The sequence below is a fragment of the Plectropomus leopardus genome, chromosome 16 (assembly GCF_026936395.1).
Source record: "Plectropomus leopardus strain MGB_pleo_1.0 chromosome 16, ASM2693639v1, whole genome shotgun sequence".
In the NCBI taxonomy this organism is placed as follows: domain Eukaryota; kingdom Metazoa; phylum Chordata; class Actinopteri; order Perciformes; family Serranidae; genus Plectropomus; species Plectropomus leopardus.
The window spans coordinates 27,217,972-27,234,983 of NC_142191.1; the positions used below are offsets into that span (position 1 = coordinate 27,217,972).

The 17,012-nt window shown below is 39.5% G+C and overlaps 1 protein-coding gene across 10 annotated transcripts in view; it reads right to left on the reverse strand.

Annotated features, from left to right (window-relative positions):
• Positions 1-17,012, reverse strand: part of cdc42bpab (CDC42 binding protein kinase alpha (DMPK-like) b) — a 102,211-nt gene that overhangs the window by 46,531 nt on the left and 38,668 nt on the right. For all 10 annotated transcript variants that reach the window (XM_088089669.1, XM_088089672.1, XM_088089671.1 and 7 more), the window contains 4 exons: positions 14,019-14,110; positions 5,915-5,998; positions 3,757-3,852; positions 1,878-2,026 (listed from right to left, as the gene is read on the reverse strand). In XM_088089669.1, the coding sequence (XP_087945795.1) occupies positions 1,878-2,026; positions 3,757-3,852; positions 5,915-5,998; positions 14,019-14,110 (421 nt within the window). The remainder of the gene's footprint in view (positions 1-1,877; positions 2,027-3,756; positions 3,853-5,914; positions 5,999-14,018; positions 14,111-17,012) is intronic.

A 17,012-nucleotide genomic window follows, 5' to 3' on the forward strand; every position in this document is an offset into this window, starting at 1 on the left:
TGCTAAATGCTCCCCTGTGTTTAACTCTAATTGAGTCTGTCTGCTGTGCTGAGCAGGTAGTGTGTTTTCTGAGCTATAGATTCAGATTCATACTCGGTGGGTTGGTCACTATAAGTGACTCATTTCGTACATTTCGTCTTATTATTCCACATTGTGATTTGAGACATTGTTATTTTAACGCTGTCCCAGGACCCTGGAGAAAAACGGTAAACCGCCAAAGCACAGTAATACGTTGCTTTTTCAATGCAGTGAGAAATAATCCATACTGTCACAGTCCTATTAATGTTTATCAACTAGCAATACACAGGTTGATCTACAACCCTCAGGAACAAGGCCAGGCAGGTTTGGGTAAGCTTACTAGAGAATATCACAGGTTCAAGCAGGTCAAAAAGTGGCAAAGCAGCAGTAAGTTATTAATAACTATAAGAAACACTGTGTGCACCAGTCCACCTTCCACCTTTTCTCCCCTTCTCTGTCACTCTCAAAAAAAAAACCAAACGCCTTAGAGGGTGCAGCTAGGTTCCGTCCTTGTCTCAGTCCCAAAAGTTGTGGGACTATAATGCATAAATTAAGTGGTTTGCAGGGTCAAGTTTGGTGGGTTGGTTAACTATCCCACAATCGATGAATTAGGTGGATTAAAAGGTGCTTATCATTGTGCTGCTGAGCTTTGCGTCACTGGCAACTCACTGTACAGCTATTTAAAGTGCTTGTTTTTGCCACTGATGGGCTCAGGTTGTGAGTATAAGTGTCTGACAAAGAAATTAAAGGTTTTTCTTTGCCTTTCATTTGATCCAGTTTGTTATTGTGTTTAAAGATAAAGATAAACCTTATTGTCTGTCCCAATCAGTGACAGAAATTCTCCTTTGACGAGGCTCCAACAAAAACGCACATTATTAAACACACTTAAGACACATTCAAACTCACAAAGTACAGACATTAAAAAGCAGCAGCAGATAAAAATATGTAGTGGAGTGTCTATTTTATTTTGTTCAGGGTGGTTATTGCAGAGGGAATAAAAGATTTTTCTGTAGATGTTTTTGCTTGTTTAACCTTGTCTTGCTCAAGGAAAGGTCTTGTTCAAGTCTTGCAACTTGAGTTGTTGCAGGAAGAAAATGATAAACCAGACCAAGCCAAAGGTAGGGAAATCCATTTTGATTCATTGTCAGACACTTTGAACAATCTGAGTCTTTCAGTGGCAAAAACAAGCACTTTTAATGGACCTACATTGACAGTGTATAATTTTCTCAAAGATTACATGGCGACCTGTTTCACTGTTGCTAGCTGCAGAGCTATAGCTCAATAATGGACCAATTTAAAAAATAATTGTTCCGATTAGTCTCTTCAACACAAAGACAAAGGGAAATAGGGTCTAGACTGAAAAATACAAAAGTTTTCCTTTAGGTAGACTTTTGAATGCAAGACTTTTACTTGTAATGACATGTTGTATTGGCACTTTTAATCAACTAAGTTTGATTTGAGTATCTCCTCCAGCACAGCAGTTATTTTCCAAAGCACTGAAGTCCTGTCTCTCACACACACTCACACACAAACCTAACCTCAAATGTTAATGTTCAAGAGTGAAATAACAACACACACAGGAACACAAACTAATATACTCTATAATTAGTCAGTGGTATTGACTACCTCCAGTAATGACTGAAGTCAAACATGCACACACTCTCGCCACGGTTTTCATTTATTTTCATTTAGCTGCAGTTGCTCCCCACAGCTGGAAAATTGCCCACAAAGCAAGAAGCTAAACATACCAAACATCCATCATCAGGACTTATTACTCAGCGGGTTCCTCTCCAAAAAATAATTGCAGACACACACATTTGTACGTCCTGACATGCACACACATTCTGCCAGCTCCTTACCTGTGGACGTAGTGTAGCTGGTGAACAGAGTCGATGGCCAGCACCATCTCAGCCAAGTAGAACTTGGCCATCTCCTCCGGCAGCCGGTCCTCAAACTTACTGAGCAGAGTCAGCAGGTCACCACCCACATAGTAGTCCATGACCAGGTACTAGATAAAGAGACAGAAAATGACACATAATGGCAGGTACTGGAAAATAAACGAGTGCAGGTACAGACCAGAATAACTCAGTTTAAACAAAAAGATCAGTACAGTGTGAAATTGTGAGATTATTTATGCATAAAACAATAAAAAAGTCACACAAGAACGTCAAAAATATACCGCCCTTCTTTACCAACCCTCCACATTCTCCTCTCCCTTTTTTCTCACAGTATCATTACTACAGAGGAGCACTGAGGCAGCCAGTGCTTAAACGGTTCTTAACTTTTCAGGGTTTTCCTAAAAATAGACGGCTGGACGGCCAGCGGTGTATATTTTTGGGGAGTGTCCGTGGTAAGGCATTTGTTGTGAGAATGTGGGAACAGGAATGACAAGCAGTCTTGGCATTTGAACTCAGGGTCACAGAGAGAGGACAGACTGTCAGGTTAGAGTGAGAACGATTGCCTCCAGCAGCCAATGAAAGTGGGGAAGAGCTTGGCCAGCAACCACTCAGCAAGCTCCAAAGCCATTCTTTTGGTCTTTTACATAAATGTTTTTGGCCGTGTTCACTTCTGTTGCCCAATTTCCCACAATTCTAAGTCATGTTGTGCTTTGTGGTGAGATGTGAATGTGCTGGTCAGCGTCTGGCAGGTCAGCAGCCATCATGTGGAGGTGGTGCTCTTTTCTATAAATGAAATGGCAGGTGGAGCTGCTCAGTAGAAGGCGGCGGTTGTTACTTTGGAAAGTACCAAAATTGAATGTGCTGAAATGTATGAAGTAAGGTGGGGTGATAGTTAACCCTCTGAAACCTGGAGTGACATTACGTTTCTTGTGCTGCTTTCAGATGCCTTTCACAAATATTAAAACCTTTGAACACTGATCAAGTTGATACGATTTCTTTCGAAAAAGCAGGAAAAAAGGCAGCTAGCAACTGTAAACTGGCTTTACCTTGCCATTAATCAGCAATTTCGGACAGGGAGCTGAAGCCATTTTATTGCTCTTATCAAAGCCAGACTCCATTGACAAAAACACTGATTTGACATCGCTGAACACAGGAGCTGCTGGTCTAAAAGAGTTAGTTAGTTCACCAAAGTCACAAAATTACACTAACTAAATAACAGATTGATGCAGCAGCAGATCAACAGCTCCTGTGTTTGCCAAGCTTAAATTACTGTTTTTGTCGATGAAGTCTGGAGACTAGAGCATTGGTGGAGAACTGACGCAGCATCCCTGTTGGAAAGGCTTATCTGTCGGCAAGGTAAAGCAGTGAAAATATTCTCAACATAGTGAACACTTAAACTGATATTGTTTTTCTTTAGAAAGGGACTTTTTTTTTAGGTCTGCTGCTGCCCCCATCCACAGCAGTACGTTGCTTATCTTAGATGGCGGCACTCCGGTCTGCTTTTCAGTATTTGTGATTTGTTTTTTTTAAACTTTGTCTAAAAAATGACTAATAAATCTACCTTCTACATTTTCCAAACTGGGACGCATAAACTGCCATCGCCTATAAATAATACACTGCCTGTGGCTCATACAACTCCACTTCAAAAGATCCAAACTATCCTTTTAAAGGGAATCTGACTCATCAGATGAGTAAAAGTTCAATCAGAAAAGTTATGATTAAAAACCTGGCAGAGGAAATTTTGGAAATACAGTCATGGTAGTTTGTTGGAAATAAAAAACAACTTCCTGCTCATAAATATACACACCTACAGAGCAAAAACAAAAGAGAAAGGCGTTACCAGATTATTGTCGTCCTGGAAGGCGTAGTGCAGGGTGGTGATCCACTGGCAGTCCCCATTTACCAACACATCCCTCTCCTCCCGAAAACACGCCGTCTAAAGAAAGATGCAATAAAGTTTATATTTGTATGTGCTAAACTATTGTCAAGTTATTTGTATTTACACCCATGCTAACCCTTAACCTTCTATCAGAGATGATGTTTCCTATGCAAGGCAATTGCTGATGTATATTGATATACAATGTGTCACCTCTGGCTCCATCCATGAGGAGGTGAAACTTCAGGATCTTCTACAAAACTACATGCTCAGTATTGAGCGGGCTCAATGGCTCAAGGACACTTTAGCATTGAAATGCTATCTGATCTTTAAGCTTTGTGCTGTCTGGCAGTGCATTTACATTCATTTAACCTTTGTGCTGTCAGTTTTCTTTAACACATTAAAGAGGACACACAACATCAACACAGCTTGATTGTTTTTTTTTGCAGGGGAAACCTGATTTCTGGGTACAGTGTAACCTTAACTAGATTCTAAAAGGGTTTGAACAACAGTGCATCAATATCTTAAAGACCCAGACCTGTAACAGCAGTGAGGTGAGGAAAAGGAAAAAAATAAATTCAGAATCATGAATAAGTTTGAATGAGGTAATTTTAACAGCTGAGCAGTAAATATTTCCTGAAAGTCATATATGTTCACACAGAAAAAATGTCAAGACTAAGGATCTGGCCTCTCACTGTTCTCAGTCCAAATGCTCTGACCAAAAAGTCCTCAGGCTACAATGTCTTACATAACTCTTGCCATGGTTAAACAAAAAAACAAACAGTACAAGATAGGAGAAAAACTTCATGGCTTACCATCTTAAAGATTTTATGGTAACCTGGATTTGTGAAGGGTCTTAAAGGGACAGTTTGTCCAAAATAAAAAAAAAACAACGCCATATTTTTCCTCTTACCTGTAATGCTATTTATTTATTTATTTATTTATTTATTTTTGGTTTGGGTGTGAGTTGCTGAGTGTTGGAGATATAGGCCGTAGAGATGTCTGACTTCTCTTCAAAATAATGCAACTAGATGGCAGTTGGCTTGTAGTGCTCGGAGCGCCAAAAAAGACAAACAAAAAAAAAAAAACACATTTTAAAAAACTGCATGCTCCCCTTGCTCGGTTATTAGGTCAGAGGGTGTAGTTCCGTAGAAATAAACCAGCTCCTATGAGAAACTGCTCACAACAAGGTCTGTGGATTATCTTGAGTAACTGGGTCATGATTTCTGGAAAGACACATTGCTGTTGAGTTTCTTAAAGGCAGACATCTCCACGGCCGATATCTCTAACACTCGGGAACTGCAAACCAATCTAGACTGATAAGTAGAACTAGAAGTAAGAGGCATTATATGTATTTAAGATTTTTGGGTGAACTGTCCCTTAAACTTGTTAACCACGATGTGCTGCGTGCCTTTAACTGTACTGCAGATAATGGATCGTTTCTCAGTAATCTCTACACCACCCTGGGAGACACACATGCTACTGTAATTTAGTGCACGCCTCACTTCAAGTCAGGCCTCTTTATATAAATCAAATTTCTGAAAATTGTTGTGTAAATGGATGACTTTACAATATAAATCAACACAGCATCCAAACATGGTCCCTATTCCTACACTGAAAAGGAAAGAATCTCCACTAAATGTCAGCATTAAAAATACTTTTACAGTGCTTTGATGTTCCCTGTCAAAGACAATTACATGCTTAGAGTGCACTGTCTACAGTACATCTGCTGCTCTGCATTGTTTCCCATGTCCACACACACACGCACGCACACACGCACGCATGCTCACACAGCAGGGAGCAGTTTTGGGCTGTGACGTATGAGGCATGAAGATTGAAGACCCATGGGACCAACAGGAATGTCAGACTGTCAGGAAGAGGTCGATGAGAAAAACATGCAGCGGCAGCTCGTGCAGCTCAGGCAGCAACATGATCTGTCAGCCTTTATCAATAATGGCTGCATTGGAGTGTGGATAGTGGTGGAAACACTTTTTGTTTTACATTAATTATAACTCCTTATTATTTTCTGTAAAGTTTACCCAAACACTGCTGCACGGGCTCAGCACCCAAAACCAGCAATTGTCTGTAACAGAAGCTTTTGTAGCTGGTCAGTGATGCTCACCTCAGCTCGCTTCAGCATCTCCCACTTGTTGAGAATCTTCATGGCGAATACCTTGTCAGTGTTTCTCACTTTTACGACTGCAACCTGCCAAAAAGGAAAGAGCAGTTGGAGTGTTAAAAAGATGTTTTAATCATTTGTGTGACAGCAAAGTCAGACAAAGAATGTGAACCATGTTATAAACATCAAAAGGAGAATACCAACGACACTGACTCTTAGCTGTAAAAAGAAACACAAGAACAGCATGATAATCCAAGTTTGACTCCATCTCAAAAATCAAACAATTTAGAAAGCAAAAAATAATAAGTCTTCATAATTGATAGCAATGTTTAATATGCCTTGAAAAACACATCATTTCCCTTCCGTGAAAAGCTGTGTTGTGCTAGAGCAATAAGAGAACAAGAGAATTATGATCTCAGCATTTCAAAATTACACTGGGGCTTTAAACAAGTATTTCTTTGCTGTCTCTGTAGTATAAAGATGCAAATACTTTGGTGCTACATGACAACAGAAAACAGAGAAGAAAGGTTGCTTTTGCTCAAGAGGTAGAAAACCTACAACTACCAGAATGCTATGCGTCTGACGTAATGCGGGATGGCCTGTGTGAAACAATTATGGCCAACCGGATCTCGTATTATAGTTAGAACAGTAAGCTCAAACAGGTTTCTTTGAACATTTGAGGTGACAAATATTCAACTCAGTAACCAGCTCTTGGTTTATATTTGATCAGCACTGCTTAGTTTTACTGTTTGATCTCTTTTTTTTTCGCCTCTGTTTTCACTGTGCAGGAAACAGTATGACGCCCGCTTCCTCTTCACAAACTACTGTTATTACGACAAAACGGTGCATTAAAATACATTTCTTAAAACATTTTAGGATAGAAAAAGGCCGTGCAGAGACATAATCGTTTGATTAATATTTGATCACTTGCCTAGTTTTATTGTTTGATGGGATTTCTGTCTGGGTTTGAGAGACAGAGAGAGGAGAAAGTGCGTCTCTTGATCTGCTGTATACCCGAAAATGTGGAAGTACGGCCTGTAGTTCGAACAACAGCCCCACGAGCCAGAGAAACACCATTTATGTCATTTGCCGAAAAATCGGCGAAGTATCCCTTTAAGGAGCCAACCATGAACTACAATATCCCCACGAGTCAAGAGAACCTTCAAGAAAGTAGAGGCACACGGGGAAGAAGAAGAAGAAAAGTGGATGAGAAGAAACGAGCCACGGTGCAGGGTGGAGGACTGGATTGAGAAAGGCCAGCTGTAACCATGAAACAGGATGAAGTTAAGAAGGAAGAGAATAAGAAAGGATGATGACAAAGAGGAAAAAAGAGAAAGGAGATTAGAGGAAGGAGAGAAAAAAGGAGGAGAGAGTGCAGAGGAGAAAAGAAAGCTGAGTAGAGCCAAGAAAGGAAAACCGGGGGCAGGAAGTGACCACAGATACTAAAGTGCTGACCTAAAAGGCCAACAGATGCACTCCACCTGGAGCCATATCCACACACACACACACACACACACACACACACAGCTGGACACTTAACTATGATTCCTGCTTCCTACTAACAGTCTGCTGTTTGAGAGAAGAAAAAAACTAGAACACTCCTCTAATCACTGTGTCCAGTGATTTGTAAATGGGAACAAATCAATAGCGAATGGAAAGATGTGATGGTTTGGAAGGAAGTTGCTGGTCACGGATTATTGATGTTGTCTTAAAATCACGCACAAGCCATAAAAAGTGTGTGTGACCACTAACTGTTAAATCCACTTATAAAGCAACCCTTCAAATATCAGCTAAGATGATTTAAAGGCCCCATGCTCATTTTCGGGTTCATATTTGTATTTTGGGTGTCTATTCAAACATGAAAAGATGCTTTAAAGTTCAAAAAAGACTTTATTTTTCCCATACTGTCTGTCTGAATATCTGTATCTGTATTCACCCTCTGTCTGAAAAGCTCCATTTCAGGGCCGGTCTCTTAAAGCCTCCCTCACAAAAAAGTCCAGTCTGCTCTGATTGGTCAGCGTTTCCGGGTTTTCCACACACACTTCCATAAGTGTATGCTATATTTAAAATATTTTCACAGCTTTACCTTGCTGTCAGACATCCGTTTTCAACTGGAAATTAAAGGTGTAATCTCAAAACCACCAGACTCCATTGACAAAAACAGTAATTTTACCCAGCAGAACATGGGAGTTCATGGTCTACCGCTGCACTGATTAAGAAATGTTCTAAACATAATACATAAACTGATTTGACTAGATCTGGTTTATTAAAAAATATAGTAAAGAAACACAGAACATAAAATAGGCACAGCAAAAACATCAAGTAGGCTGGACCTCCGTGCTTAACTACAACTATACATGTTTAAAGCTACAGCTGAAAATGACAACAACATAGCCAAGTTTGCTAGTTTTAAATATCTATGCAACTGAAATCAGTTGCCAGCTGTCTACCCCCAAGTGTCAGAAAAACATTGTGATGATTCACTCGACCAACTCTTTCACTGGAATTGCAATGCTGGGCAAACGTTTTTGTCCCTCTTTTTGTTTTATGTTTAAAATGGCCAACATATCATAGTTATGACATTACAACTTCATGAAAGTCCTGATGGCGTGTTCAAAGTCACAATTTTTAAATACAGACTGTAAGCACTCATCTGCAGCCTTAACATTTTGATACTTTCAAAGTATAATAGGGGTTGACCAATATTGTTTTTTCAGGGCTGATACTGATACCAATTATTGGTAGTTAATGAGACTGATAACCAATACTTGGAACCAATATGCATTTACAATAAAAATAAAAATCTTTCCTTCAATACTTAGAATTTTGAATATAACAAAGTCCAACACAACTCTTTGTTTCAATGCCTTAACCAAATGTTAAATCAAAACTGATACACTCAACATCATGTACAGCAAGGTCCTAGCAACTTTATTTTAACAAAGTCAGGTGATAATTTAAATTAAAGTTCCTCCCACACTGACACTTTCTTTGCACCTTTTAATTAATTCATTTGATCGGCGATCATTAAAATGAAATGTCGCCGCAGATAATCGACAAAATGCCAAATATCTGCCTAAAAAAGCAGCCAGGCCGATAATCTGCTGACCCCTAAAATATAAAGCAACTATACCTGCTTCATATTAAAATAGGTATGGAAATCTAATAATTTACAGTGTGGGACCTTGGACTTGCAATGCAGCTGTCATCACACACCAGACATATACCCTATGTATTTAGTATGTCCGTTAATTCAATATTGGCCACACTTATGTCATACACTGACTAAAACTGACAATAAAGTTGAACATAAATTGACTTAATAATTGCTTTAAAAACCTAAATAATGACCACAGTGTCGGCCTATCTGTTATATTCATGTTACCTTTACCACCGTGCACTGCTCAACTCTCCACACTCTCCTGTTGTGCTTCTCATACCCTCCTGTACCATCTTAACAACATAACAACTGCCAGCTATCCACTCACTGATAATTGCCATGAGAAACATCCCTAGCTCCGGCTTCACGTTTTGCCAAAAAAGGAGTTGCACGAGCTGCTGTGACAAACCACTGCGCACTGACAGCCAAAACACATGTTCATGCAAACTTACATCCTGCCTGATTTCTTTCAGCCGCCTTCATACTTCTGTAAGATTCTACTTAATCAAAAAAGCACATTTTTAATTTGACTTCTGTAATTGTTCATTGTGCTCAAAAAGTATGCATAAATAGACAATTGGGGTAAAATACAGGCAAGTAAACACACAGGAATTTGTAAGTGCACACACGGAGGAGAAGTGAAAGAAACACAAGCGCTGTGTGCAACAGAGGGGTCTGCAGTCTATTAAATGAGCTGGGGAATGCTGCTAATGCAATACAATGATAACATTCCTGCAGTGTTTGGATTTCCCCTAGTGATCCCTCACCAGAGGAGAGAAGGGACGGAGGAGAAAGAGAGGAGGACAGACAAGGGGGAGCACACTGTTCTTGGCGATGCCTCACTGTTTTTGTCCTTTTCTCCATCCCTCCATTCCCTCTCTCCTCTGTTCCCTCCTTTAACTTGCCCTCACTGTCAGGCCTGGGGTCTACTTCAGGGCCCAGGAAAGACTACACAGAGTTTACTTCACTGACTATATCCATAAATAAAAGTGTGTATTGTGCCTTTTTTCCACTAAGGGTTGCTGTCTCTACTTTTTGTTAGCCAAGTGCCTGAGTCTTCAAATTTGTTGGGTTTTTTTTATCAGTTTGGACAGGCATGAAACAAACCACAGCAGTTAATCTAATTATTCCACAGGCCAAGCACTTTTCAGAGTGGCAAAGACAGACTGAAAACACACCAGCTATCTGCCAACACTGCTACACAACTCAAACACTTCACAGCCAAGGCCATATTTACAAGCATTTGGCTGCTGAAGAAAGTTTTGAATAAAGAGGGTTTTTTGATCCAATGCAACAAGTACGACAATAACGTATAACACTGAAAGACCATGATTCCACAACAAATGTGATGAAAACTGTGGTTGATCACGACCATATCTTCTGGTCTTGTTCCTCTTAGACAAGACATATCCCTAACAGATTAAGTAAAGAGGATAACTACCTTCTAAAGATCTTGTTGGCATCAAGTAAAAAGGCCATTACAAAATACCAGTTTCAGATAAACTGTCCCACTGCTGCAAAATTTGCTTTGACTTTTTAACATCCCGTGACCTCATATTTATTTATCTGTTATGTTGTTGTTTTTCTTTGTGCTCTGCTCCTTAATTTTTTTGTTTTTTTTGTTTATTGTCCCTACAATGTAAAAAAAAAAAAAAAAAAGCATTACAAATATCATAATGACACACATCTTAAGCAAAGCCAGCCTGAGAGCAGACCCTGCCACTGTTTGTATCCATCACAATCCACTGAGCTGCACCAGACTGAGCACCATTAAGCCCGTCTGTGTTGGTGAGGAGGCAACTGAATCCTAATGGGAGCGTTCTCAGAGGCAGGAGGCCAGCACACGCTCCACAACATCACACACCCGCGCCATTTCTCTGCTTGCTGCTGACAACGGGAGGATGAAATCAAAACATCCTGCACTCAAGATCTCTCGCCTCCCCTTCAGACTCTCAAGTATTTTTTCTTGACTTTGTTTTCCTGTGTCTGGGTCTGTCTCTATCTCTGTCTGTCTCTTTTTAACTCTGTCACTCTCTGTTCCCATGTCTCAATCTCAGCTCAGTTTTGTTCAAAATCTCCAAAGTGATGACGAAAAAAAAAAAATCATACCCTTATAAATTTTCATGAGGCCTTCCCAAAATACACATTTTTCCATGTTTGCTTAGTCTGACCTGAGGTCAGATAGCTGTTATTACTGTCATCCAATTGGAATGAAGTAAGCATCCTAACTTTGCAATGCCAAGAGCCATAAAAATAAAAATAAAAATAAAAAAACTGGCAAATGTGCCTGGTGGTTTATATGTCTCTCGAGTGCTTTAAGCCCGATATACACTTTGCAATTTTGGGCTGTCCTAGATGAAAGATACCTAAAGTGAAAGAAACGTGGCAATATTTTTGGTCGTGGCTTTAAAACTATAGTCCTACGTTGCTCAGTGAAAGACGTTCAAGGATGGCCATTGTCACGGTCTTGTGATCAATCAATCAGAAATTTGAAATGAGAATCTCATTGTGTGACAGCTGTTGCAACCTTGTTGCAAGATTTCTAAAATTGCATAGTCTACAGGAGGCTTTAAAGGTAACAGGGCTTATAAACTTGTGTCGTGTAACTGCTGTAGAGAGTAATTCCTGCAAGTCCTGCCTTAATATGATTCATATATGAGCAAAAGAAAGAGAGAGATGATGTAAGGAAAAGAAAATAAACAGGATTTGCAGTAAACAACATGTGCAAAAGACAAAACTGGTCTTCTGCCAATGATGGCCAGCTGCAGAAAAGGTGAAATGTGTGACACTAAAAATTGCAAATATTTCAACTACTTTGACCACTGAGCCAACAACTCCATCTCAAAGTAGTGAGGAACAAAATCCATTTACCTAAGTATTGCATTTTTTTAATTTCTTAATTTATATTTTAATGTCTAAATTGATATAATTCAAATAGGTAGGTGAACGGAAGCTGCTGCTTTTATACTGGTAATTTATTATTAACGTCATGTCGAGTCTGTTTTTTTGAAAAACGAAGGGGAAACAAAATAGCGGAAAGCCCAAGGTGACAAACCTTAAACTACTCGAATAGCAACTCAAATTCAGCCAGATCAACCATACTAGCCAGTGGGTCAGAAAACTTTCTGTTGCTGCCATTACACAGATCGGAGCCGAGTTTGGGGTGCCCTGTCGCTCACCTGGTAGAGCAGGCACCCCGTATGCAAAGACTAAATTCTCGCGGGAAGTCATCTCCTCTCTCCCCCCTTTCACTCTAGTGCTTTCCTATCAAATAAAGGCGAAAAAAGCCACAAAAAATGAGATAAGAGGCAGTTTTGAGCCAGCTGGATTTTGAGTTTGAATTTGAGGCAAGGGGCTGAGCAAATCACTGCAACAAGCCAGTAAAAAATAAGACCATAGAAACCTTTGTTTACTGCTTTTCAATGCAGTATGTGATGCTGCTGAAATAAACATCAGAAAGACTGACGTGATATGTATTGTTTCTGAAAATATGCTACATGATATACAGTCTTTAAGTGATTGATTCAACTCTTTCCAGAGTCTTGTGTTTACAAAAAAAAATCCAATAAATAGCAATATCCAATACATATGGAATTGGCATTCAAATATCGCAATAGTATTAAAGCCGTGGATAAGCATCTTCTGAGACCTACAAGCTCCTTATTCAACTTGAGTTCTTCTCGGTTCTGCTCGATTTCCACATTTCTGTTTTCTATACCATCACAATAACATCCACATTGCGACACATTGTGCAAGTATAAGTGGAGCCATGGGACCAATCATTATGTCTCTCAAGCCTGTACAAAACTCGTACAAGCACAGCTGATTTGGTAAAAAGGCACTGGAATGTTACCACAAGGTAACACAATTCATGAATCACACCAGATTGCTGAGCACAACACGCCTGACACACACAAATACACACACACACAAAACACATGACTCACACATGCACATACCAGCACTCCCTGCAGTGGCTTAAGCGAGCATATTAGTATTTTGTGGCTGTGCTGCAGCTACATGCTGGCAGGTGTGCCCACATTTCCCTCCATCAATCTGTCACTCTCATGATTTCTCTCTATCGCTATCAAAGTGTCCTCAAAGAACTTTGGAATTTAATAACTTGTTTGTACAGATGTGGAATTACACTTCCAGAGATGAAACGATTCAGTATTGAAACACTACCTTTTCTGTTATTCTTATGAAGAGGCATGTGAGCGTCAAGACAATGCTGTGCAATAGTGAAAACTGTAAGCATGAAGACACTAAGCTTTTGGATGACACTGACATTATATAAGAGTCTTGGCTGAGGACCACAATACCTGTCCCTCCAACATTCCCCAGCTTTGACATCATTACCTGAAACCCAGTGACAAGTGAATTTCAGCCTCCCTACGGGCACACATAAAAGCAAAAACTGATACAAAACCATGTAAGCCCACACTGCTTGGTTTCACTGGCACTCTAATTCATTTGCTGCTCATGGGGTTAAATGTGAGAGAAGAATTAAAAAGCTTTGTTCAAGCTGCAAGTAGAGTCATGCTCATGCAGCAGACCAATACGACGCACTGCTGCTGGAATGCAGCAGAAAGTAATCTGCTATCAAACACAGCAACACTCCTGCCTTTATAACTCGGGTATTAAGGTATAATGGTACAAGAGAATATATCCTGTTACTGGCAGGTATTGTGCAAAGATCATACAGCAAAATCTTTGCCTCAAGGAAGAAGTTCCAGATTGTGTGATGTGTCCTGTCAAAACAGACAAGTAGAAAGAAAAAAACATACACTGCACATGATGAATCTATAGGAAAACACTCCAAATTAACCTGCAACACCTGCTTCTTATACAAAGAAAAAGTAAAACCAAATTTGCATGTTTTCAACTTAAATGGTTATGTTTTCCTGTATTGTTAGATCAAAGTTCAAGAACTAGAAGGTACATTACCTCTCCAAATGCTCCTCGTCCAATCACCTTGAGGATCTCAAAGTCTTCCTTGTGCAGGCGCATCTGCTTCACTTTGGATGTGAAGGGTTTAGCTGCAGAGATAAAAAAAAAACAGACACAGGGACAATTACACTTAGCCAAAAGTGAAAGATTTCAAGCAAAAATGACAAGCATATAGACAGAAGACAAAAAGGCAAAAGTAGGATTCTCTGAAAGAAATGCAGTATAAGGTATGTACCACACAGGAAAATAGCAAGTACACCGGGAAATAGAATGATAATATCTTCATTCAGTTCATACAGTTTAAGGAAAGTCTGATTTAATAATTTTTAATGTTATTAAGAATGAAATTCATAACTACAATATTCTTCAATTTCGAAATGGCAGCCGTATGTAATGTTGTTGTGAAGTTGCTGGACACAAGAATCAATAATGTTACCAGTAGCCTGTAAATGAGAGAACATCAGTAAATTGTAGTGTCTACAAACATATTTAGGGGGCATCTGTAATTTGTAGCTACATAAAATAACCTGTGTGACTGACTATGTAATTATATGGAAAGGCAGAAGTGCTTCTTCTCTTACTGTTATGACTTTTTCTTGCAAATTAACAGCAGACAGTACCACTTTTTGAAAGTGAAAAAAAGTTATATTCTCATTAAATGCTTTAGGTCATGTAAATGCACATCTTTTTGGATCACTTTATTTTGCATTCAAGTAACTTATTTGAAATGTCTGATCAGAATGATTTAGTTGATCGCAGAATTATTGTCCACCTAACAGCAGCCACCCATAACAAGATCAGATGCTTCAAGATGTGTCTGATTCAACTCAGCAGGTGACTGACTGGTCACACCGTATGCTGGCTAAGCAGTTAATCAAAGCAGCACGAGAAAGAAGAGTTTTTATGAGTTGGAAAAAGAGTGGAATGGCAATCTGTCTCAAGGTGTTAATGTGTGATGCAGGAATAGGCACTGAGCTGCACCCCAAATAAGACAGCAGACTACAGTTTGATGATCAGACACATTTACCAAAAATAGTATTAAATTGAAGTTAGTTTAACCCTTTGAAACCTGGATCGACATCACTTTTCTTGTGTTGCATTCACACGCCTTTGACAAGTATTTAAACATTTGAACGCTGAGCAAATTTGTTTTTATTTCTTTTGAAAATACGTGCTTGAAAAATATGTGCTTGTTGCCAGTTTTGCCAAGAAATGTCCTGCTAATTGAAATTAGGTGATTTAGAAAATAATTTAAATGAAGCCAGGGAAAAATGTCCAAGGAACTATATTCATAATTAATAGAACTATGTATTTAAAATTGTGCTAAAGAATTATTCTTACTTTTTGATGTTAATGTTCCTTTTTTGGTGCTAATTTTCAGGTAATTTTCTTGTACTTTTTTTTCTTTCTTGCAAATGTTTGGGTCTTTGCCTTTTTCCCATGTTTTTAAAAGAAATCAAGCATTTTTTTTCCCTCAGGTTTCAAGGGGTTAAAGGTTAAATTGACTAGTTGGACTTTTTTCATCAATGGCTGTGATCAGATACGAGATAGAAGTCAGTGGCTAACCACTTCTGCAAACCAAATACATGGTGGAAACCCTGACTATCATTTACATTTTCTTCTTATCAGCAAAAACCCCAAATTCTGTTGGTGGACCTGAATAAAAATGTTGGCCAGATGGAAGGGTTCAGGTGTTTTCTGTGTCAGGAACCAAAAATAAGTAAAATACCCTCATTCAATGACCTACTCCTATGGAAACAAACTCGTGCTAGTCATGCATTAACCCACCAGGGACCCACAACATTTCCCTATCTCATGAAAGGCTGCCATGCCATTCACAATGTACTTTATCTAAATGTTAGTGACCACCTGGACCTCTACAGCACATGACACCGGACGCAGAGAGGCTGGATGATAAAGCGAGCTATTGTTACGCCTGCAGTTATGGTTCCTGGTTGGAAAAAAAGGACTTGGGAGGGATCTGCAAGGGTCGTTGACGTTCTCTCACAAAAGTGAACAGATTCCATCTATGGCTGACAAAGTCAGCATTTCCCTCATTTGTGGAGAGCTATTCAAACACTTCCTGGTTTACATGATCCCAGCATGCCAAGGATACCCTGGATGGGCTGCAAGTTCACCAAGGTCAGCATACTGGCTACATTGATACTCTGATTTACTGATAACACAGAAGTATCACTTAACCTTTTATTTTTAAAAGCACAAAGCATGTCTACATTTAAGCACTGCTTTTTCACAGCAAGAGTTAACCCAGTTTAGCATTATTAGCATTCAGACAAGCAAGAATTCACACACAAATGCACTTCAATGTTTGACTTTTACATGCAGCAGCTGTTTTGGTTAACAAAAGACATCATCTCCATCGACTGCACAAACATTCTTTTTTTGTTTTTGGTTGCCTCTGTGTGCGTGTGTGTGTGTGTGTGTGCGCGTGTGTGTGTGTGTGTGTGTGTAGCCCCTTCTACACAGCCTGTTCAAGGTCGGAATATCACAGTTTTGCCACGTCACAATTCTGTATAAAAGGTACGCTGGTGGAACAGACAGCTGAGCTGAAAGCAACTGTGACACCTAGTGGTATCAGGAAAAGTTACAGGACTGTGAACAGCTGGTGACCAGAAGAGAGAGACTGTGGGGAATAACATTTTTCACATCTAACTTGGTGGATTAAAATGTATTGGAGCAGTGGACTTACTAACTAGAATACCAAGGCGGCTTAGGTGAGTTATTTTGTTTCTGTCCAGTTTGAATTAAGTGTGTTTATTAATGAGTTAACCAGGCAACTAAGCCTGCCTGAATTAGCGCTGCACACTACTAGTGTCATATATTGTATACCCCGGTGAAATTTCAGGAAGGTATGAAGGTATGAAAAATTAGATACCGCCCAAGCCTACAACTGACACGCATGTTACATGTCACACTAGAGGAAGACGTGTTAAAAGTCATGCCCTTCACGCATCTTTTGCTTCCGCAATT